The following is a 24925-nucleotide window of genomic DNA, read 5'->3' as shown; positions in this document are numbered from 1 at the left end:
TTCATGAATTTGACAGCCAAGGAATTCCTCAATAGCCATCGAAAAATGTTTAACCAGAAAGCCTGTGATGATTGGAGGGGTTTAAAGGGGCACCTGATCTCAGTGCACCCCGTTACATTTTCCAAATGAAATGTGATGCAAACAAAAAATCACGCATGAACTGAAATCGTATCTCATGTGAAGGTCCTTGAATCGATTTACTGATGAAGTTAAATGGAAACATTTGAGTTTCTTCTGATCCCACCGTGACTAAACCGAAACCTCTGTGAATATATCCCTAAAGCTTACAAACCCGATTTCAATGGTTTGCAAGCATGCATGTTCGAACGAATGCATGCATGGTGATAAAACATCACGATTGAACAGGCATAGAATATCAGACGTATTCGACCTCACGTTAGGGACAAGACAAAGATAGAAGACAGACCAACCACCCCTTCTCATATATTCACTTTCACGTCCACAGACCTACAACAACGACGCTCAAATTGGGGAGTCGTCGGCATGCGCCACCGCCCTACTGTGCGGCGTCAAGGCGAACTTCGAGACCGTCGGCCTGGACTCGAGGGGGCGCTTCGACAACTGCTTCTCGAGCTTCACGTCCCGAGTGCCCTCGCTCATCGACTGGGCCCAGAATGAAGGTGAGGGGACTGGGGAGGGTGGAAAGGAAGGGGCTGAGGGGCGGGAGAGTGGCTTTAAAATGGAGGAGGGGGGGTGCCTGAAAAATAAAGGTGTCGTATTAGGACTCTTACTATTCTCGACTGCACAAAAGGCTCCATCGCCACACGCCAATGCATTTCTCGCCCTACACTAATGCGTTGGGAGTCACGTGCTAGTCCAGTGATTGTCCAATATGTGTGTTTACCAAGCACATACACTTCAATAGGAGGAAATTCACCGTGCTTTTTACACCCCAATGGCCGTAGTACTCCTCTAAGTGAGCTCGGACGTGAACTTAAGGAGGATGTACTAAGGGCATGTACTTGTCTCGCCTGGCTTTTCCCGTACACTTGACGTACTCTCAAGCCATGTAGTCGAAGATATCGTCCATGAAATTATTTCAAGGAATTTTAGTCCATGTTAGATTCGTATTCCACACCCTCTCGTAGTGGCTATTTCTTTATCCCACTCGTACCTTTAAAAATCCATCTAAAGGTTATACCTTAAAGTCCTTTGTGACGTTGCAGAGTAGGCCAGCAAAACGTAATGTATACTTTTACGTAACAAATATCATTAAGATCTTCCATCTCCAAGGTCAGCCGCTCCTTTTATCTCTCCTTACTTATTAGTTGGTTGAGTTGGAGTTAATGACCATAAAAGAAAGCATCTTTTGACTAGGATTAAATATTTTAAATGTGAATTTTTTTTAAATAACTAAATTTGAAATAACTAAGCTTTAAAATTGTTTACAAAGATGGCAGTGGGCCTCGAGTTAATCATCTCATTACACGTGATTCACTGATGCACTACTTTCACCTCATCTTCTCATGAGAAATAAATGAAAGGGGCATATCCGTTGCCAATTATAAAGAATCAGATCATTTCAGTGAATAGCGAAAAGAATGATACACAAGTAATAAGGTTTTTAAAATTTATTTTTTAAAAGCTTTTTTAAAGCCTGTTAATCTTTAAGTACATGCTCTAAGCCACACATTGGGATATTTAAGTGCTAGTATTTCTTTACGGTGAAGAAGCACCTTAAAAGAAGAAGGGGCAAAGAGTGCGTACTTTTGGGACGCTTCCAACCCAATCATTCCACAGTCTGTAAGAATTTCGAGGAAACACCCAAAACGGAGCTTCTTTCAATTAATAATAATTGGTTTCATATTTCTCTTAGTAAAAAAAATCCTCCGCGGTTTAATTATTACTTAAAAACCACAATATAAGATAAAAGAGGCTGTAAATAATGCCATGAAATATCGAAAAAAATGGAATCTCCAAGTTAATGTAAAATAATAGTTTTAGTTGTCTCGAATCATAATTAATTGCAGCCTATTTTTTTAGATAATGAGGATTAGTTAGCCATATGCACATATCTTCAGGCAACTTGTAACTAAATGTTTTACCTATCAGCTTTTAAGGTGTATCGCTCAATGACCCAAATTAAATTTCAATTTGAATGATAACCAAAAACAGATAATAGTCGGCTCTCATTAAACATCTAGCGTAATCGAGAGAACGTTACGCTTCATGAATTTTTACTATCAAAGAAAGAGAATGCTCAATTTTCTACCCAGCATGATCCACTATGCCTGCCTTCCTCACAATGCCTCTTTAGAATATTCTAAGCGATGCTTTTCATTTTAACTTCCTACAAGATTCGTTCCAAAAGGCCAATTTATTTCATTGCTATGCTGAGATGGTTAGACCTTTAATTAAAATGGGACATCGGTTTTAAATGGGAAAAACGGACTTGAGCGTTTGAAACTTGCACTGCCATTCTATAGAAACCTATATATGTCCTTATCATCCTTTCCATCACGACAGGGAAATCGACAGGGGTGGTGACGACCACGAGGGTGACGCACGGCACACCGGCCGCTCTCTACGCCCACTCCGCCAGCAGATACTGGGAGGACGACGGGAAGGTCCCTCCGGGGGCCAGGCACGCATGCAAGGACATCGCGCGGCAGTTGGTCGAGGAGGAGCCCGGCAGGAACATCAACGTAAGTTTGCTCTCATCTTCCATTCACTCAGTCCATCCCAGAACGCCTTCCACCGTCAAAATCATGTATTTTTCATTCAAAGCGCGACTGTGGTTCGAGAGAAGGATAGAGCGTTCTCAACCACGGAATCCCTTGGTAACCAGGAGTTTATCCTCACTGGAAAAAATAGATGCGAAAGGCGATATCTCTTCCCGGGCGATCTACATTTCGTAAACGCAGCGCTCCAAAAGGATGAAGTATGCCCTTCCCATTGTGACGAGTGAAGGACTGGGAGACTTACTCGGCCTCAAACATCCATCCTCCCAGATCAAAACTGTGACCGGGATTCCCCGCTCCCCTTCCCGAGCGAACTCTCTCTTGAAAACAGATGGAGCCAGATGTTGTAGCCAGGCTTTCAGGCTGGTTTATGGAATCTTTTCGCGTCTGTTCTATCAATTTAATCTTGCTTCGCATAATTAGGTAATCCACTGCACGCCATTCTTCCGCTGTGTTTATTCACCAGGAACCTAAAATGTGTCATTATACATACTTTCAATACAAATGCATGTTTGCGCATGATTCTAACGATTGTTTTCTCCATTTATGTCATCTTATTCACTTTCTCATTCCTTCCTTTATTCATTCAATCATGTTGATAACGATTTTGACGCTCGGTGTATCTCGTAAATTTCCCTTGTTTACCCGGAATTAATTCCTTCGTTAGTTTCTCACACCTTCTATCTGCTGCCCCAGAACTTGTAAAGTCTATCTTCCCTTTCTATATTCTGCTTGCATAACATTCTTCACGCTATAACGCCCTTCAACGCTACAATACCCCTCAAAAGGTATTATCTTAACCAACTTCATCTGCTCTATACGGATTTCACCGAAGAATATCCTGTCTTCGCCCACCATATTAAAAATGTTGTCATCCCTCCCTAAACAATTTACCGTCTCCATTTTTTCCAGCGCACACATCTCAAAAGCCTCTAATCTACGCTCATCCTCTTGCTTAAAGACTAGGTTTTGTAAGCGTGCAACGTAGCTCTTCATAGCTCTAATATCTTTACTAATCATTTCTTCACGTCTTACCCTAGAGTCACTTTCATAAATCTCCTTCTTCTTGCAAAAGCTACACTCTCTCCGACGTTCTTCTCTTTAATGTTCCCACTTTTTTCCTCCATTTTCCAGTAAATTTCTCCTACGTCACGTTAAAAAAGCCTGAATTTTATTTTAGAGCAATTTAGAACATTGCATGTAACGCAGGATGTGAAGAGGAAGACTAATGTTACCAGAAATGAGTAGTAGTGCAAGGGAAAACGAACAATGGTTTGAAAATAAATCCGGAGTTGGTAAATAATTAAAAGTAAAGAAATAACACGATAATATAGTTGTAAGAATAAAGTAGAATTGTCGGGCATCGATATACTATGCTTATAAAACCTGTGTTTTATGCAGTTTTTACAAATCACTTATCTTATTTTGAAGGGAAATATCGATGAAACGACAAAAAAAAAGATTAAATCTTTACGCTGCCAGGTGGAGAAGCAATGCTCTTACAAGCAGAGGAGAAGCGCTTGGCAAATACGATGTAAAAAGAGGCGAGAGTACACAACGGAAGGTCTTGGAGTGATGCGCAAACAGCCTGGGTAACATTGGATATGATGCCATTGGTGGGGTTGTGCCGCAAGCGAAAGAATATCTTTCCCAACTCGCATTCCACTATCCTGACGACACATGCCGGAATCCCGTCTCGCATTGCAAGAATTGTAATTTTGTCTTAGATGACGCATATATAACATTAGTCTAAGCTACATTAATTCTAAGAATACCATACCGCATTAAAATCGATGATACTGGTGCGGTCGGAATAAAACTAATTTTTTTAAAAACGAATTGAGGATGACAAATGAATAGCTAGTGTGAAATTCAAATTCAGTAATAATAGACTGCATTCCATGATAATTTTGAAATTAATTGAGTCAAATTAAAAATTGAAATGCAAATGAGAGGGTATGAAGTGGAGATGGCTAAATTTTCAATGCATTTGAGCCGTATCTTGGACGAAAAAGCGCATTTTGTGGATATAAAAATGTCGATGGTAATAAAAGATTTACATACAATATTAGTGCCTAAGACTAGTAATGTGATGAAAGGAAAACGTTTGGTATTTTGAGCGTTACATTGTACGATCGCATAATATCGAGAACTATTGTTTGAGAAAAGGAGATCCTCGTAGATTGGAGATGTAAATATGGATGGAGTTGAGAAAATGGACGTAGAGGAAGAAGTGTTGGATAAAGAGGTACTTGGAGACAAGAGGAAGTTGTTCAGGGAAATGCTATGTAAGCGGGGGATATGGAGAAAAAGGTATTTGGGATGGCATTAAAGGCGGTGGGAAGTGGGATGAGCCTAAGAGGAAATGATGCAGAAAGGAATGAGGAGCTGAAGAAGGAAATGAGGCGGGGCCAACGGGGAAGTGCTCGTTCTGCAGAAGTGCTTTAGTAGTCCATGGAGTGTGCAATAATTTTCAAGGACCGTCCGGTATCTCCACCTGTAATCGGCAGGCTACTTAAGGTCAAAAAAAGTGAAAACATTAAAAAAACTGTAACGTGGATCTGTCATCAAAATTTCCATAATAACAGTATTTATCAAATGAATGAACTAACCATGTTTTTAATGCAAGAGAGAAACTAGTAATCAGCTTCCCAGGTTGAATTCCAACCAAAATCTATGTTACCTCGTGCGCGTTTATACTCATGTATGATCGATCGATTGTCTACTCGATCATGTGCACACACAAAGGCAACGTGCTTCTTATTCCTTGATACTAGGGAGGAATAAGAATAAAAAATATCAACAACTATTAATAAACTTATCCTGTAACTTTTACATTTTCTAAACGAGATAATCACAAGTTATCAGAGAGTGAAATGGTTTCCAGCAGCACCCCATCTATTCAATTTTCGTCAAATTATACGTCCGATCATTTTTATTGGGATATTATTCACTCACGGAAATAACAAGTTAAAACGGACGCAACTTGTTTACTCTGCAGTAACATCATTATGAACCACCTTAAAAAGGTTAACGCTTGAAGCAAAAAGTGCAATCATTTGTTGCTGAATGCTACACACTGTTTGATAGCAGTAAAAAAGGATTTTATTTTCTACGACATTATAAGGCATTCTTAACGATAAATAACCCATTCAAGAAAATAGCAATAAAGCAGCGAAAATTAAAGTTTCAGAAGAAGCTCGAACCGAAAACCGTAGGGCTTGGTCGTGAATACAATGATCCAAATATGATCTGATCGATTCGGTCATTTATTTCACGTGATGAATGCACGTACCTAATGATAGTGACATAATTAGAAAACGTTCTTAAACAAAGTAATACTAATTAGTTTTAATTGAAGTTTAAGTAAGAAATCGATGTTGAAGTAGTTGATCATTATGAATGATGATTCAATTCTCATTGGCAGTTTATCTTTAAATATGTTAAGATTTATTTCCCCAGCAGGGATGAACTTAAATGCTGAAAAATTCGTCACGCATTATTATCGAGTATGAATGATATTAAATCATAAACGTTTGTCATTAATGCATTTACTTTTAGGATAAATATGAATAAATAGGAATACTATAATTTTCCACAGCTAAAATATTTATTTATTCCAAAGTGTTACATTGATTATGCATCATCCTCAAAAGAACAAAAATAAAAATTAAACTACGAAAGAAGACCAGCATTTCTCCCATCGTTTCTCTAATGTGTAATGTCTTTCTAGCTTGCTATGTGTTGCTTTCACAATATTATGTAACATGATTATGTCCATATAATTTTCTAAATAAAGTAATTTTACGTGTTTTTATTACAAAATTTACCAAGTTTTTGGTGTGATCGACTCAAAAATGAAAAAAAGATGATATTTGCTGGTGTCACTGCGTTCCAACATACCCATTAATTACTACGATAGATGGTACGCGGCTGGGCCATTGCCATCTATAAGCGTTATTCATAAAAATTATGCATGGAGATTAGAGAGTCGATCCATTATTCTCTGACAAACGTTGGAGAGGATGATGTAGCGGGACGCCATTACAAATTGTCGTGCGAGTTTAACCCCCGTTGCCTAATGACGGAGCTATTGAATCAAAATCGTGGGATTGAGATTGATATCCTAAATATTTTGTGTTAACACTTGGGCACTACAACGCCGTTGTGACGCTCACATCACGCAAATGTGTAAAAGTTTCGGCACGCATCGTTAGGCTGCCTACATATTTAATATCCTGCGTAGGGGACCGATTTCAATCAACCTAATGAATACTCATCGGATGAGAATTTATTTCGTCCAGGGACAAACTCCATTCACATGTCAAAAGCGGATAAATGGCGGGACCCTTTTGCGTGAGCCAATGCTATCTCCTCAACGTAACTCGTCCCTCCCCCACCCACTGATTTTCCAGGGTGACCGTCCCGGACGCCTCTGAACTTCGACAGGCCGAGACGGGATGAGAGCGGGTTGGGGGTACATAGAAAAGCAAGCGGATGGGAAGCGGGGAGTGAGTGAGTGGGTGACCGAGAGAGAAAGAAATAGAGAGAGAGAGAGATGGAAGGATGAGAGAAAACGACCAGCTTTAAAGTGTCCACTCTTCCATGCATCTCGAGCCGAAACTCCCCTTTTGAAGGACCCATAGGACGGATAAGTCCGGGACCTTTTCGGCATTACCTTAACAACGAGCAAGCCCACCTCACCCACGCGCACACTCACGCAAACCCTACCCCTCCTGCCGGCTTGAACGCGTACAAACGCACACACCCACACACTCTCAAAACGCCTCATTTTGACCCGGGAGAGGTAGAAAAGCCCTCTCTTCTCCTTAGGCAGGTTTCGGGTGAGGCTGGAGAATGAGGGGTTGGACTCCTGCTTTCCCTGCGCTGCTGTTACCCGCCACCCCCACTCCGTAGGAGAAGAAGGAGAGGAAAAATATCAGTCGTGCCACTTTAACGTTCCCCGTTGGCCGCGGAGGGCAAGGAGGGGGAGGAGAGTATGCAATTCTTCCGGAAAGATATAGTATATGATTATACAGAAAAAGAGATAGAGAAAGAAAATTTGAGAGAATGATGGGTGAAAATGACGGTGGGAGAATTCAAATCTGGAGGGACTTTTTTAACTCATTGTTTTTATTTTAAGACGAGATATATCTAAAATGAGAGGAGAGGAACCTGAGAGAAAAAAATCTGAGACAGAGAGATCATCTCAGTAAATGTGAAATCTGTTTGGTCTGTATATATCATATGCGTATGTGTATCGTGTGTATGTATGTATGCATGAATGTAAGTACGTACTTATGTGATGCTATTGCAGTAATGAGATTATTAATCGAGAGGAATATAGAACACAACCAGGAGGTATTTGCCTGTTTCGTAGATTTCGAAAAAGCGTTCGATAGAGTGAATTGGGAAAAACTAATGAGTATCTTGCAGAAAATAGGAATAGATTGGAGGGAAAGGAGGCTAATCCGCAACCTGTACATGTCTCAGACTGCTCAGGTGCGGGTGGGAAACGGGGAGTCAGGATGGGCAGTGTTAGGAAGGGCTGTAAGGCAGGGTTGCCCATTATCACCGTTGCTGTTCAACCTGTATGCAGAGGAAATGATCAAAGAGGCATGGGAAGAACTCGAGGTAGGAATGAAAGTGGGTGGGGAATTCGTAAAATCAGTTAGGTTTGCTGATGACCAAGCTTTAGTTTGTCAGTCAGCCAAGGGGCTGCAAGCATTGCTGTGTGAATTGGAAATTCAGTGCGACAGGTATGGGATGAGAATCAATATTAATAAAACAAAGGTTATGCGATTTTCTAGAAAGAAAAAGGCCAAGCTTAACATTAAAATAGGAGGGAAAAAACTGGAGCAGATAGGACAGTTTACGTATCTGGGAAGTGTTTTGGACCAACACAGTCAATGTAGTAGGGACGTAAGGAGAAGAATTGCGCTGGCAAGGAGGCTTTTACAAAGAGGAGGGAGTTGATGAGGGGGACGTTGAGTAAGGATATTAAGAAAAGACTCGTGAAAACTTTGATATGGAGCGTAGCTATGTACGGCGCAGAAACGTGGTAATTGAAGCGGGAGGATAGACGTAGACTGGAGCTTTTCAAATGTGGGTGTGGAGAAGAATGGAGAAGGTGAAATGGACAGAGAAGAAAACAAATGAGGAAGTACTTGGTATGGTGGGCGAAGAGAGGGGTTTGTTGGGAGAAAACCTATGGAGGCAGGAAAAATGGATGAAGGGCGTATTGATCGGCAGTGGGATGTTGAAGACTGTGATAGAGGGGAGAATATTAGGCAAACGAGGAAAGGGAAGGAATAGCATAGGGATGTTGGATGAAGGGAGGAAGAAAGTAGTCAGAGATGAAGGGGGACCTGATGTGGAGTACGATGCTGGATTTTGTGTTTTGATAGGAGTCACAAAATATTTATTTAGTAGCTGTGTCCATCCAAAAACCTACCTTAACCAGTAGACTACCTAATGATAATAATAATAATAATATATATATATACCTGTATATATACCTGTATATATACAGGTATATGGTTAATTTTCATTATGCACATATTTTTAAATGTTTACATATGAAAATTAATTTCTTGGCGGAAGAAGTACGCCAAGGCAGTACAGTGATAATTTTTTGTATACATTGGGTAAAAATACACAAAGTAACGGAGACTAGGTCCGATTTGAATTCACTTTTAATGCAAATTTTTGGAATAGAACAAAATTTATTCTTTGGAAAAAATTATCTCACACACAGATGACAGCATATTTTATTCAGAATTATGATTTTATATTCAGTTACTTCAATAAGGAGCGACAATTAAGTGGTCGCATTCTTTCTTCAGCGTTTATATAATTTACTAACGTATATTATGTCTTATGTCGACAGCTTAGCAGACGCTTCGTGCGTTGAAAACAGCGTTATTATCGACTTATTTCTTTAAGAGTTAACATTTAAAGTGCATCATTTTGTATTTTCGAATTCAGTTACCTTAATGGCTGGCAAAATTAAATCACATTTTTCCACAGCATTATTACCAAATCGTCGACCCACAGACAAAACCGTGATGAAGAATTTGCCTACTTACATGAAAATGCCTGTAAAAACAATTAAATCCAAATCAACTCTACTTAAAAAAGCACTTTTGCTTTCAATAGCGTTGGAAGAATACAGGATATTAGGGTTTATGAGGATATCTCAATCGTGAAATATACATTGGAATCACTCAGGTCGTGTAAGCAAGAGATCATGAGCAAAAATGAGAGAAATAATTCATCGCTGTGGATTGGGGGAGGTTACGTAAAATAGTTTCCTAATTAGTAATTTCTCGAACACTAATTAGCTACTACTAAATACCATGTTCATACTTATCGTACTCACTCATTACCTTATCCTCGTTTCCATATCTAGTTCCTTGTTAGATATGCATGAAGTATATACTTGGAACTCGCAGTTATACCCTATTCGCAGTTTTTCCTTAATAATCAATAATTTATTTTAAAAATCTAATGTCCCGGTAATGAGTATTACTTCTACTCTGATTGCGACACAATTTATTATAAATATACAAGTTTTACGCTATTCTAAGCGCTGCGGTTTTCTTTACGTTCAATTTACTGCCTTGTATCTAGAATATCGTAAAAAAATGTTTATTTAAAAATATTAAGTACCTGTTATGCTTACTCCTTGCCTATTGTAAAATCACTTCCTTTCGTGTACGTTCATCTGCTTTTAACAAGGATATAAAAGGAACCACAAGGTCTCAACTTTGCAGGAGCCAAAATATATTTTTTCTAGTTATTTATCTATTAGAGATATCTAATGCTAGGAAGATAAGGAGGGAGTGGCGCGAGGTCACGATCTTTCCTCGCAAGAAGACCTCCATAGACTACCACTACGCACGACCCTACCGAATAGAACCAGACTCGGAAATAACTGCCCACGTGGTCTACGTAATTGCTCCTTCGAGTAGAGGCGGATAACTGGGGCGAAATGAAGGAAAGAAACAGCAGCACTAGCTCCTCCTGCCTCACCCATGATTCTGCGGGTCTAATTGGACCCGAATGCACTGCGCGTAGAGCTCTTCACTAAATACAATAATTCAGCTCACGTAAAGACCTTACTAGGGAGTAATTAATGAGCTGTTCTTCTCAGTCTACCCTTAAATTGGATCTCGAGTCACGAATATGTGCTTTAATAAAATACACGCAAGCGAAGCTGGTGCGCGAAATGTATCTAGATAATTCAATGGCAGGAGGAGCTTAAGCCTTGGAATTAGCAGTCAATGGACCGCAAATAGATTTTGGTAGGTCCTAGTATTTCACGGAACTATGTTAAGTGAAATTTGCGAGGTAGCAACTTTGACCCTGTTTCTTAAGCAAGTCGAAAATTCAATGCTAACGGTATTTTAATCCCTTAAAATTACTTCTGAAGAGAATTGCGACATATTTACCTCCAAATGTACGCCATGGAGTCTATGAACAAAATTCTTGACTGGCGTAGTGTTGGGCAAAAATTCATCTTCTCTAAGTAACGTAAAAGAATTTAGCTTTTGATTCGTCGATGCTCATATTAGTATATCACTGCAGGCGTTTTCCTGAACCATAAATCAAAGTAAAAGGATAAATCATAAAATAAATGAGGTATGGTATGGTATTGAGACAGGAAGATTTAAGACCTTTTCCTTGCATAATATTGAACCAAATTGTGAAATAAAGTGCCATTAATATTGCTAATTTTAATATGTGCTGGAGACATTTTTAATAAGTTCTAATACTACTCATATTTTTATTTTCCCATCCATAGTAAACATTAGCTCCAATGGTTATTTTAATATTTCACGTTCCATTCGATTCCCTATTGCCATTCGTAATGCAACCATCAAATCATTATGAATCGCTTAGGAAACCATGCTAGCTTATTCCCAGCATTCATTAAGAGACACTGAAATAATTATTTCTTGGAGGTACCCGTGAAATGTCGCGAAAAATCTTATTAAAGCCGTAATTTTAACAATTCATTATCTTAATGCCTTAGTGATTTTATCATGCAGTGGCTTCAGCACTCGTAAACGTTTCACTCTCAAAAAGGGCAAGTCGCGCCGGTTTTGTTGCGGCAAAGAATTTTGTTGGAAAATTATTGCACAATTTCCGCCATTTTATTGAATAGATCTCTTCTGTATGCGCGGGATTTTATTTGCATTCATCACTTTCATCCCGAGGCATTTCTGCCATAGCTCACAGGAACATTTCACGTTTTGAAACGAGCATCCATGAATTTACACCAATGGATAATCAGCGGACACAATGCGTATTCAATGAAAAATAATCTGACTCTTGATCAGTAAGAGATTTAAAGGATTCCTTCTCATGTTTCCCCATAGTGCAAAACACATAGACGTAGGCCAACGAGTATAATTAAACTCTAAATTACTTCGAATTAAAATCATCTTGAATAAAATAAATCATTAAAAACTTTCCTTAACATGTTTAGCTGAGGTATATTTCGTATCTGATACTTTAATAATATTTGTATGCATCTTTAAAAAATAGTTTCATAAATGCTGTTAGGATAAAAATGTGCTATAGAAATTTACACCGGAAAAATGTTATTACTATTCTTATTTTTTAAATCACATTTAATAAAAACGCCAATTTACTGTTTTTAAGTGTCGCGTTCCACTTCATTCCCAATTGCCATTAAGGCATCCATTAAGTATAAATCTCTTAGAAACCCGACTGGCTAATTTTTGGCCATTCATTAGAGACGCTTTGATTAAGGATTTCTCCGAGGAAGTTATTACAGCTGTAGGTATTATAACCATTCTCTTCTCATTGCTAGGGAAAGAGGGCTCTTCCATTTTATACGTAGTCATTAAAATAAGTCGAAACTCTCTGGAAGAAAAGCGGTCCCACTGCTCTGATTCTATTGGGCGTTCGTCGACTGAAACGAGAAGAATGAGCGCTCGTGAAATATCACGAAAAATCCTATTCTTGTCCTCTCATTCCTATTTATTTCGCAGAGGATTTTGCTGGAATCCCATTGACAAAGGTCACTTTGAAGGGTATGCAATATCATCCAATTTAATAAATTCAATAACTTATTTTCAGCCAACCTATGAGAGCATTTTTGTTTCCTTACAACTAAACTATATTAATAGAACGAATTTTGAAAAGCAGTGCTCTAAACCAGGCCAATTAGGTCGAATAAATGCTCTTAAAGAATAATGTTATGGTACTCACTTAGCCAAAATCAAAACTCTGAAAGTTATTTCCATTTGATTTAGTTTTATTTTCACTAATTTGCTCATCTATCATTTCATTTACGCATTATAGTTCTACGAAAAATGTCCATCCAATCATCTCAGACAGAAGCTGATTGGTGGGTGATCGAAATTGTGTCTAATAGTTTTAAACTTTAAATGGGACCCTGAACAGAGTTAACTGGACAAACGGATTTTAGCTTCCTTTATCTCGACTTCAGATGATGTATAAAGATAAATTAGATAAGAATGTACAATCTCGACAAAATGGTTTGAGAAGAAATATTTAAATAATCCCTTGAATTATTGCTGTTGTTTTGGAATTCAGGAAACGATATAAAATTGAACTGCATTCATTTCATGGCACACACCTATCATAAGAGGGAACGTCAGAAGTTACCTAAGAGATATTGAGTTTTTGAAAATACTAAGTGAGTGACTGAACTGTATCCCATTTTTACTGTCAACATTATCTCTTTAAACATTAATACGAATTTCCCATCGATTAACTGACAGCCCTTAAGTTACTGTATAAAAGTATTTGGCTTACTGATTTCCGCTCTCATTCTCGCTTACATCCAATCCATTCTCATCGCCTATGCTATGCTTTCCGCCGTTTGAGGTGTTAGAGGACCGGTTTAACATTTTTTCACCCTAATTCATCAATTCTTTCCTAGATTAACTGATCCACATTGTGCCATCAATAATCCTAATTGTGCAATTCTATTTTATCCAGTAAGCCATGCTATTTATTTTGGTTTACAGCTCGAATTATCAATGGCCGCTCCGATTAACTGATATGCGCTTCCGTCTTATTAAACTTTCAGAAATCACCTGCTTCTGATTTCAATTGAACCAAAACAGCCTGTAATATATTTGTTTCCACGCGTATATTTGACTCAGGAGTGTCATCGGTATTGAAATGATTTTCTTCCAATTCGCGAGTTCATGATCGTAATTTTTTTAATTTGCACGTAGATATTAAAATTATAATTACCTGAATTTCACAGGGAACATATCACATACAGAACCTCAAAACTTGCCTACACTTGAGAACAAACAGTATCATACATATTAGTTAGCCAAGGTTAAGCATCTGCCTACAGGCAGACCTAAATAAATCTAAGCAGCATAACTTAAAGAAACAGAATTAGTTTTCTTAGCGAGATGCCACCGATTCCATCATACTTAAAGATAAAGATGAAGTCAAAAAAAAGACAAATCCATATACCCAGATGTGGGGGGTTCTTCGAATTAGGAAACTCAGAAAAGTTTTTCGGGCCAAGGTTGCCAATATGCTAGTGAAAAGGAAGTCTTTAAAGACGTAAAGAAAAAAATGTGAGGGAGGATAGTGGAAATTAAGCTTAGTTGTACAATGAGTTAGCGGTTGAGGGAATAAAAATATAAAGAGGCGGAGAAATGGATTGAAAACTTCCTTAAATCCGCCCATTTCAAAATAATCCATAGGAAAGGAAGCATTGGAAGTAAGGCGTAGCCAATCTGAGTAAGTAGATAGCGGAGGATATCTCTTTGGAAAGACTACCCTGTGGTTTAAAATGTAAGGGAAGAGAATCACATTTTCGAAGTGATTTCCATTAAATAGCTCGATTATCAGGCCACAATAATCTAGGTTTAATTTTATGGGCTTGAGGTTTAGTCAGCGTTTGGAAAATTTCAATTTGTAAGGGGAAATCGCTTTATAAGCACGGCACACCGTCCGTTGGATAAGACGTAGAAATTGTTGACCGTTATCTTAGATGGGTGGAAGACAGTCTGACGCCGCCAACCTCACTCTTTAACTCTCTTCTTTCCACTTAATTAACCTTTCTTACTTAAGGAGGTAAAATTACTCCGATATTCGCGTGCACAGCTTAATCGTAATGCACAACATTATTGTTGCGTGAAAACAAATGGCTTGAGTAAGAAGAAGGTTTTCTCAAAGGTTACTCAGACGTTTCCCAACTACAGATGGAGGGATTCAGAGTGGAGAAAATATTACGGGTGATTAGACTGAGGAAAGAAAAGCCTTTGTATTGGAAAACTGACTCACTACGCCGTTTTCTACATCCAAATATGTGATATTATGCCTGGGTTATTTGAAAAAAAAACATTAATTTCCTCTGAGGGAACGAGCATGACTTCATCTTCACCTCTTTTTTTCTCTCAAATAAATAAAAGACAATGAGGTTATTAATTGGGAGTGATAAGAAAACCAATAATTGATGATAAATGCATACAATTGCTATAGTTTTAGAAATTATATCATGTACTTTATCGTCGGCCATTTGTTTCACAAGGAGCTGGGAAGTTATCTTCGCGTGGGCTATGACAGTTTCAAAAATCGACTCAACCATTTTGCAAAATACAGTGTAAATCATGTTAATTTAGTGATGAGACTTAAGAATGAGAAGTGATGTGTTACTTACCAATTTGTCTTTCATCAATAACTGCACATGATGCTGGGCCTGTTATCCAAATGCACGCGTTTAAATGTTGATGAAGTGTTCTGAAAGGAGAAAAACAGTGAAACGCAATGAAGGAAAACTGCTGGAGGAAAAAAACATGCGTTTTAGTTTATTTGTTTAAGAGTCTATGGCATATTTCCTGGATATGATAGTTTTTTCAATATTAAGTGGGGTCAATATGGTTAATTGATATGATGAATTTAGGTATCTTGAAATTATCCGATAGCCTTTCGGTCTACGCTCTTTGAGAGTGTAGGAATTACAGTACCTATTTATGTACCAAATTGGTTATGAAAGTTTTAAAAAATATATCTTTCTACAAAAGGTATTAGTTATATTTATAATTAACGATATTTAACGGAAAGTAAAATGTGGAAAGAGATATTCCCAAAATTAAAAACCCATATTTTTTCGAAACTGACGTCCACTACTTATTACAATGGTGTTTTAACCATTTCATTGTAGCTATAAATTTACTAAAATGTTTGAGTGTAATAATAAAATATCAATATAAAAAATATAGGTGAGTATAAAAAAACACAAAGAGTATTTCACAATGTGGTTATTTAAAAAAAGGCCTGGAAGGAGAGCGTAATGTATTTAAACAAAATGTTATTCGCTGATGATTGCTGTAACCGAGATAATGATTGTATTCTTTTATAAACTAATCAAAAGTCACAAAGAATTCAACTATTCAATGCATACATTAGCAACTTAAATATTAGTTAATACATCTTTTCCTCGGCGTAGGCGAAAACGTTTTAGTTTCAAGGGGATAAATATTTCTCACAAGAAGTATGGAGAATATAATCGAAATACATTGCTATGATAATTATGAATATATATATATATATATATATATATATATATATATATATATATATATATCAATTAATAATATTTGATCATAAACCAGCTGATATATTGTGCTTTTGACACCGAGACTAATATGAGCAAAAGATGTATCGATACCCTATCTAAATTTTCGACAATGCTTAGATAGCCTAACAATTTGCCATTGACAAAAGACAATTTTTGTTTGTCCTGTATAAGTTTAAAGAGTTCCTCTTGGATAAAATGCTTTTAATTTACTACAAAAACTTTTATTTTTTATTGATTTTTTGTTACCATTGGTTTTCAATGCAATATATAACTTGCGATGCATCTGCGTTGATCGTACTACGTGCAGTCTATCCATGTCTATCCATTTAAATTAGTACAAACTGAACAGGTTTTCGCTCATTATTTTAGAGCGGTATAAGGTGCTTTTTCACAGCCTTTTTTTAATAATTTCATCACATAATTTTAGCACCTAACCGTGTGTCTCGAAAGCCTTGAAAGCAGCCCTACTAATAAAGCATTACTAAAAACCTTGGCCTTTCTGAAGCGAGCGGATGAAGTGAGGTGGGGAAGAACGAAAGATAAGGGAGCATCGTGCGAAAACGCAAAAATAAATATTCGCATAAAAGAAAACAAAATATTAAAGCAAGGAAAGTGGGTTGGAGGCCGTTTTCACGCGACGGGAGGAGGAACGAGGGACTAAGGAGGCTGAGCAATGGGGAGGGGAGCGGAGGAAAAGGAGAAGCAGAAATATGTTGGCGTCGCCCTACTTTAAGAAGCGAAAGGGAAAAAGGGAGAGGGGCGGGGTGGGGTAGAGAGAAACGCTGGTGTGGGCGACGCTGGTTGGGATGGAAGGAGCAAAGGGGAGATGGAGTGGGGGGACCGGGAGTGGGGGGCCGGCAGGATAGCTCTTGTGGTGGTGGTGGCGGCGGGCGGTAGGGAAATGGAAAGGGTTGGATGGCGTGTACGTGATGCGGTTACATGAAGGCGGGTTATGCGCGGGCGTGGCGGAGGATGGGGTTGCTGGGGGAGTGTGGGGCAGGAGGGATGGTAGGAGGCTTTTGGAGAGTGAATGTGTATGTGTGTATGTGGGGGGGGGTGAAGTAAAAAAGAGAGAGAGTGAGTGAGAGTGAAGGATTTGGGTAAAGTGAGGGCATGCGAAGGAGAAAGAGAGTAGAGAGAACACAAAGAAAGAAGAGTGAGAAGAGGGAGTGAGAGAGAGAGGAAGAGAGCGGATTGGAGAGCGCGCGAGGGTGAGTCAGGAGAGCCGGCGGTCGTTACGTAGGTGGCGGTGACGGACCGGTATGGATTTTTCTTCGCCCGAAAGTGCGTCGAAATCCATTTGATCAGGACCCCTACACACCCTCCTCTCTCTCTCTCTCCTCCCCTGAATTTCTCTCTCTCACTTAGTCACTCTGCCTCTTCTCTTTCTGCTACCCTCACACAATCCTACATCCACAAACTGCCTCACTTCCTGAGCGGTTCGGAGTAGTTCGACCCACTGCCGACTACATTAGGGCCTTTTGGATAAACTAGATTAAAAGTGGCTTTGCAATGAGATGGATAGACGTAATGCACGGGCGAAATTGAGACCTCCGAACAGTCTACCCCGTTTAAAGCACCACGGTTATTGCTAAATTGAAACGTGTGAGAAAAGAGCAGAGAAGATAGTTTGACTCTCCTTGTATGTATGGAGAGCAGAGTAGAAAAATGAGCATGCATATTCCTACAGAATGACATTTAAAAAAAAACTATAAAAATACCTTAGAGACAAACTTCGAGAGCCTTAAAGCTAGCAGAAAATAAAAGACAGGAGTGATATATGATGCTAATTATATTTGATTTACTGGACTGTAAAAATATAACAGGCAGAAGCAGTAAATGGATTTTAAGTAAATTGGTGGAATTTTTGAATTAATAGTAAATCTAACAGACAGATACAAACGAAGAAGGAAAAGTTAATTATGAAAAGATTATTAAGCCATAACTAAAGAGAACGCGGGATATGTACGCTTGTCAAATATGCAAACAAAAGTCTCCTGAAATAAATCTACAATTTAAATCTCGCATAATACATTATTTGCTTTAAATTAGAACTTCATTCGTACAGTACGTAATTTATCAGTTAACATTGTGTGGATAAATTCACTCGCACGTTATTTACTATTGAATCCTATTTTATGAAAACACATTTACCCATGAATTACTCACTATTAAATTGAAGCGTTAAAATAGATAGTCTAGATATGAAATGTAGGTTTGAGCTGTGTTTCGAATGTCCATGCACAGCTTATTAGATTCTTAAAGTGTTCCCGAATGCCATAAACTCCATGTCCACTAAAGTATTTCCTATTCTCCTGCCACACATTATTTCTCCTTGGTGCTATCCGAAAATGCCAATTCCTTACATCCTTATTTACCGGTTATCCAACAATTACCCTTTTATTACAGATTTCAACATCCCAGCACCTTTCAATTTCTCATCCTTTCACTTTTTCGGCCATCGACAAATTTCTCTTTACAAATTTATCTTTTATCCTACCATATCTGGCATTAATACCTTTGTCCCCGTCTTCATGTGGCTTACTTCCTGCATCCCTCCTAATCCCAATGCATCAAATACCATCAATCTACTCTCGCTCCTTAAAAATAGTGTTTGAATCATAGAAGACTACTCTTATGTTCCATAATAACATTTTCATAAATCTATTCCTACCTGAGTCACTTAGTATTTTTTCTCCTCATTTCATATGCTCATTCTAATCATTACACCAGTTTTTTTCTATTCCTTTACACTAGCTTGTACTTAGGGAGTGTATACTGGTTTCATTTAAGCTTAATATTTTTTATAGTTTTACTTAATTATTTTTGTTAATAACTATTCTCATTCAATGCATTACACAATGAAATACGTTACGAAAGCACTGCGATGATTTTGGGTACCTTGATCGTGAAATATTTTTCATTTTTAGTCCTTTGAAACTCATAATTTTTCCTCCTTCTGTTTCTCTACTGTAAGCCCTCCTAATGCCATCTTTGCTATTAACTCGGTGTATCAGTCCAAATGCATAACAGAAAATCCATAATCCATCTTACTTCTTGGTTATTATTGCTCATACCTATTCTCCATTGGACACGCCTATTTACATTACATTATATAAAATTTACAAAAAGGACATATTTTCATTATATATTCCTTAATAAATGTATCATAATAAAATAATAATAATGCACTATATTTACTGCGTTCCTTGATCGATCGTTCTCTCAAAAATCAAAGAAATAAATAAAAGTATAAAGTGTGAAATTTTCTTTTTTGTTATTGCCCTGATTATTGCAATAGAGTACTGTATTCCGTTTCGTTTACAAAATTTAACTGTAGTTTACTTCATTTTTTTAACTTTATTTATGATTACCAATTACTGGTGTAAAAGATCTTATTAATGACCTCACAAGAAAGCACTCAGCAAGAAGTGGGTTTGTGAAGGTAAATACACGTATACTACCTTGATCAAAAATTTCCCGGAATTTATTCAGAAAATTAAAAATACAAGTTTATTCATCTAAATCTATATTGTCCCCTTCAAAGTAATCCCCATCGACTGCAACACACTTATGCCAGCGCTTGATCCAATCCTCGAAACATTTTTTATATTCGGTTTTCGGTATGTCCATCAGTGCTTCCTGCGATTTTTCCATTACTTCCTCTCGGCTGCTAAAACGCGTTCCCCGTAATGGTTTTTTTAACTCGATTGAACAGAAAGAAGTCACAGGGAGCCAAATCAGGTGAATTCGGTGGCTGTTGGATGGTATTTGTTGCATTTTTCGTCAAAAAATTACGAATAATGATAGCACTGTGCGACGGTGCGTTATCATGGTGCAAAATCCACGAGTTTTCTGCCCACATTTCTGGTCTCTTTCGGCGAATTGCTTCACGCAAACGTCTCATAACGCCCAAATAATACTCTTTGTTTACTGTCTGGCCTTCTGGCAAAAATTCATGATGCACTACACCGTTGTAATCCATGAAAACCGTCAGCATTGCCTTCTTTTTTGACTGAAAACGACGTGGTTTTTTTTGGTCTCGGCTCATTTGGTGAACGCCATTCACTTGCCTGATGTCTGGATTGCGTGTCGTACTCATAAACCCACGTCTCGTCTCCAGTAATGATCCTTTTGATGAATGTGGGATCGGATTCAGCCTCGCAAATCATGTCTTTTGCGACGTCAACGCGGTCTCTTTTTTGCATGAAATTGAGGTCTTTTGGAACCAACTTTGCTGCTACACGACGGAAACCCAAATCATTAACCACAATGTCTTGGGCGGATCCATAGGCAATGTTCAAGTCCTCCGCTATTTCTCTGATGGTTAATTTGCGGTTATTGACCAACATTTCTTTTACTTTATCAATTTTTTCACCGACTTTCGATGTCGATGGTCTGCCACTGCGTTCATCATCTTCGATTGACTCACGACCACTTCTGAACCGCTCGTGCCACTGGTAAACGACCGTTTTTTTTAGAGAATCGTTGCCGTGAAAAAGTTCGTTGTTGCAAATTTAAATTCATTTCGGCAATTGTAAAAAATCGCCAACACACACAGAGATAGATGTACTCTTGGCTACGTAACTTTTGCAAATGTCAAGTTATGACACTAAGATTTAAAGGGAATATCAACAACAGATGTACCAATTTAACAAAAAAAACAGAACTCAAATCGGAACGATGGGAGCGCCACACGGTGGTTATTCCGGGAACTTTTTGATCAAGGTAGTATGTACTCGAACTGATAGAAAATTTATTAAGATAAAAAAAACCTGGGATATTGAAACTGGAAGGAAAATGGCGTTGGTAAATGGGAAAATGATTGAGTAGGAAAAGAGCGAAGTCAGCGATCAAAAAATATACAAGGTCGCACACAAAAGTAGTAGGACCTATTTTTTCCCAGATAGAATGGAAAAAAGGTGGTTTCTCGGGCTGAGTTCGAGGGAGGAGAGTCTACGGAAAGTCTGGAGACCGGTAGTAGTTGGCTCTCAGCCTTTGCGGAGTGCACATCGTTTGTTTTTGAAATACTTATTACGTAACAGCGTTACGCTTCGTGAGCCGATTATTTAAAACAGCGCTACCCTATCAAATTTGACGTGAAAATGGGTAAAACCGAGAAAGAGACTCATGACATGCTCAAGGCAGCTTTTGGTGATAACGCCATGGGTAGATCAGGTGTTTTCCAGTGGCACAATTTGTTTCGGGAGGATTGAGAAGATATCAATGACGGCGAACGTTTAGAACGTCCTTCGACCTAAAAAAGTGACGAAAATCCTGAGGCAGCATGTCTGCCTGTGGAGCGCAAGGTCGCTGGTTCCATTCTCATGACATAATATTTTTCAAAAAAAAAATGTAATGGTTTTTCGGAACGAGGCCAATACATATTTACAAAGAAATACAATAATGGTATTTAGGGACGATACAACGAGAAAAATAAATCCCTGAACCTATGGTGAAAGGCAGCAGTTTCACTGCAGTACTGCGATGTGGAAGGCAACAAGAAACCACCACATAACTAACATGGTAGTGGTAAATAGCATATTTGATCAACTCCGAGAAGAAGATAAACATGGAAGATGCCTGGAGACAAAACACGATACCAAATTGACTACATCCTTGCCAGGAACTAGGAAATAGCCTAGTTAGGAAGTGTAAGAGCTACACCGGTGCAGATATAAATAGTGATCACAACCTGGTGATCATGGACAACAGACTGCGATACAATTGATGATGAAGAAAGCGAAACAACCCATTTGGAACACAAATATACTGGAAGAAAAGAGCGGCAGAGAAAGGTTCACCGAGGTCATCGAAGGGAAATAGAAGGAAAAAATGAAAATACCATCACAGACGGACGATGGAAAGAAATGAAGAATATAATTACCAAAACTGCAGATGAGCTCCTTGTGAGTGAGGCAGATATATCTAACAAGACAGCTCAACAGTGTATACGAAAGAATAAAATATAAGAATCGAAGAAATGAGAGTGAATACTTCTATAAACAGTTGCGGAACCAAGTAATACGAAAGTGCGCGAAGGCAAAGGAAGAATGGATAGAAAACTGCTGCGAGGAAATTAATGACAACAAAAGGAGAATAGCGAGATGGCTGATGAACTAGTGAAGAGGCAATTCAGAGAAAGAAAAAGAAAATCACAAAACATCCGCACCACTAATGGAAATAGACTAATACATAGACGATGGAGACCTTGGGAATAGATGGAAAGAATAAATTGAAGTCTTCTATCAAGCTCCGAAACCACTAGAAGATGGTTTAATTGAAGATGAAAGCATGATAGGTGAAGACGATCGGAGTCCGCAGATATTAAATAGCGAATTAGAGAGATCCGTGGATAACCTGGGAAACAAAAGAAGGGACCAGGAGTTGACAAAATAAACGGAGAAATAATCAAGACACACGGGGTCAAAGCGTAGGATGCCCTCTATGGGATAATAAAAGATAGCTACGACAGCGGATAGATATCAGACGACTTCTAGAAAAGTATAATGATTGCAATACAAAATAAATCAAAAACAGATAAATGAGAGGGACACAGAATATGGAGCCTGATGACTCAAGCATCAAAAATCCTTACTCGGATAATTAGCCGAAGAATAGAAGAATGGATAGAAGGATCTTCTCAGAAAACAAACTCGAATATAGGAAAAACCGAGGGCCAAGAGAGGCAATTCTCAGCTTGAGATTTCTGGCTGAAAAAATGAGACACGTAAATAAGCCATTATAATTGCCATTCGTGGACTTGGAGAAGGCCTTCGAAAACGTCGAATAGAACAAATTGTTCAAGATACTAGAAACGCTTGGATTGGACTACAACAGCAGAAGAATTATCCACAACCTCTACGAGAATCAGAATACAAAAATACAAACGAAAAATAGAAGAAAAATAGAAGCCAAAATAAACGAAGGAGTAAGACAAGGACGTAACCTCTCGCAAAAAATATTCAACATATAGCTGGAAGAGGCAATAAAATAAACACAAGAATTGGGTATCAAATGAGTCAAGGTAAATGTAGAAGAAATCAACATGCTACGGCTTGCAGATGACATCGCAGTAGTGACGAAAACGCGAGTGGACCTGCAAGCAACTCTTAAGTGCTATAAATCATGTGATGGGGGAATATAATATGAGCATCAACAAGAATAAAACTAAAATCCTTGTTTGCGGAAGAGAGAAGCTGAATGCAGATGTCACTATTCGTGGAGTGAAACAAGAACAAGTGGAACCCTTCATCTACCTGGGCAGCGGCATAACATGGGATGGAAGAAGTTCGACCGAAATCAAGCTAAGAACGCATGCATGAAAGAAAAGCAAAGTTGAAAGTACCTAAGGCTGGAAACAAGGAAGCAATTCATCAATGCTTTCGTGTGGATTTTGGCGCTCTATGGTTCCAAGACTTCGCACATTGGAAAAGTGGACCAGCGAAGAATAGAAGCTTTTGAAACTTAGCGCTGGACGAGAATGCTGAAGATTAAATGGACAGACAAAGTAGTGAACGAAGAGGTATATGGAAGAGTATAAGAGGATATTACCATATGGAGAACTATACAACAAAGAAAAAATAGATGGATTGGACACAAATTGAGGTACAATGGATTGATTAGGAATATAATAGAAGGAAAAATAAAAGGGAAGATTCCACGACGATTACCAAGAGACATGTACATAGGAAAAATTAAGAAGGACGTAAATTATATATAAAAAATATATGTATATATATATATATATATATATATATATATATATATATCTATGTATACACACACATAGAATGGCTTAAGAAAAAAGTTAATAAAACGAAGTCAGAAGATCCTTTAAGAGACAAGATGTGAAAAATACAAGGATACGAAAATGAACAAAGACATTATTTTATCATTATCACTACCCATATTATCAATTTATATATTTTCCACCACGTTTCCGGAAAAAAAATACGAATGGGGTTAAATTACTGGACCGGGAACATCGCAAAATTTAAAAACGGGACAAAAACGGAATTTTTATCTGGAATCTTATCTGATGTCAAGTGTTTGGTCAGAGGAGGAGCAACTTTGCTCGGAATGTTTCTATGCAAACAAACGAGATGAAAAATGAGAGAAGCGGGTAGCCGTTTCCCTCAGAACAAGAGAGGAAAAGGAGGATAGGGGAAGGAGGAGGAAAGAATATTTCATTCACAACAGCGACCAACCGCAGAGGTAAAAATATTTCCCAAAAAAATGTAATTCTTCAAAAGGCAACCTTCAAAAAGGTAATCATACGACTGCCCTCGGAAAACAGACAATGAAAAGCAACGCGACGAGGAAGGATGGCTCCTCCTTTAATCTCCAGCGACGAATGAGTGGGATGTGTCTGGAGGAGCAGAGGTTTGGGAGAGGGATTTTTAAATGGGCGAGAAGGTTATTGCATGAAGCATACTGCCGGTGAAGGCGATGGAAGGAAAGCATGAGATGGATAGACTCAAAGGAAAATAAGACAAAGATTGATCGGCATATAGCGTTGAAGTAAGAGATGTGGGAAAAGGACCGAAATTAATTAAATAAAGGTGGTGACTATACTTTAGAAATAACGGAGAGGGATCAAGTGAGAAAATGA

General features: G+C 38.3%; 1 protein-coding gene across 1 annotated transcript in view; it reads left to right on the top strand.

Annotated features, from left to right (window-relative positions):
- Positions 1-466: 466 nt before the first annotated feature.
- LOC139698339 (alkaline phosphatase, tissue-nonspecific isozyme-like) overlaps positions 467-24925 on the top strand; it is a gene marked incomplete at its 5' end in the record, with an annotated part of 43594 nt that continues 19135 nt past the window's right edge. Inside the window, 2 exons of the mRNA XM_071597243.1 lie at positions 467-641; positions 2488-2666. Of these exons, the coding sequence (XP_071453344.1) occupies positions 467-641; positions 2488-2666 (354 nt within the window). The remainder of the gene's footprint in view (positions 642-2487; positions 2667-24925) is intronic.

The sequence above is a fragment of the Hetaerina americana genome, unplaced genomic scaffold, assembly GCF_022747635.1.
Source record: "Hetaerina americana unplaced genomic scaffold, ioHetAmer1.1.p SCAF_822, whole genome shotgun sequence".
Classification (NCBI taxonomy): domain Eukaryota; kingdom Metazoa; phylum Arthropoda; class Insecta; order Odonata; family Calopterygidae; genus Hetaerina; species Hetaerina americana.
The sequence above is the reverse complement of the archived record's forward strand: the minus strand, read 5'-3'. Positions and strand labels throughout refer to the sequence as shown.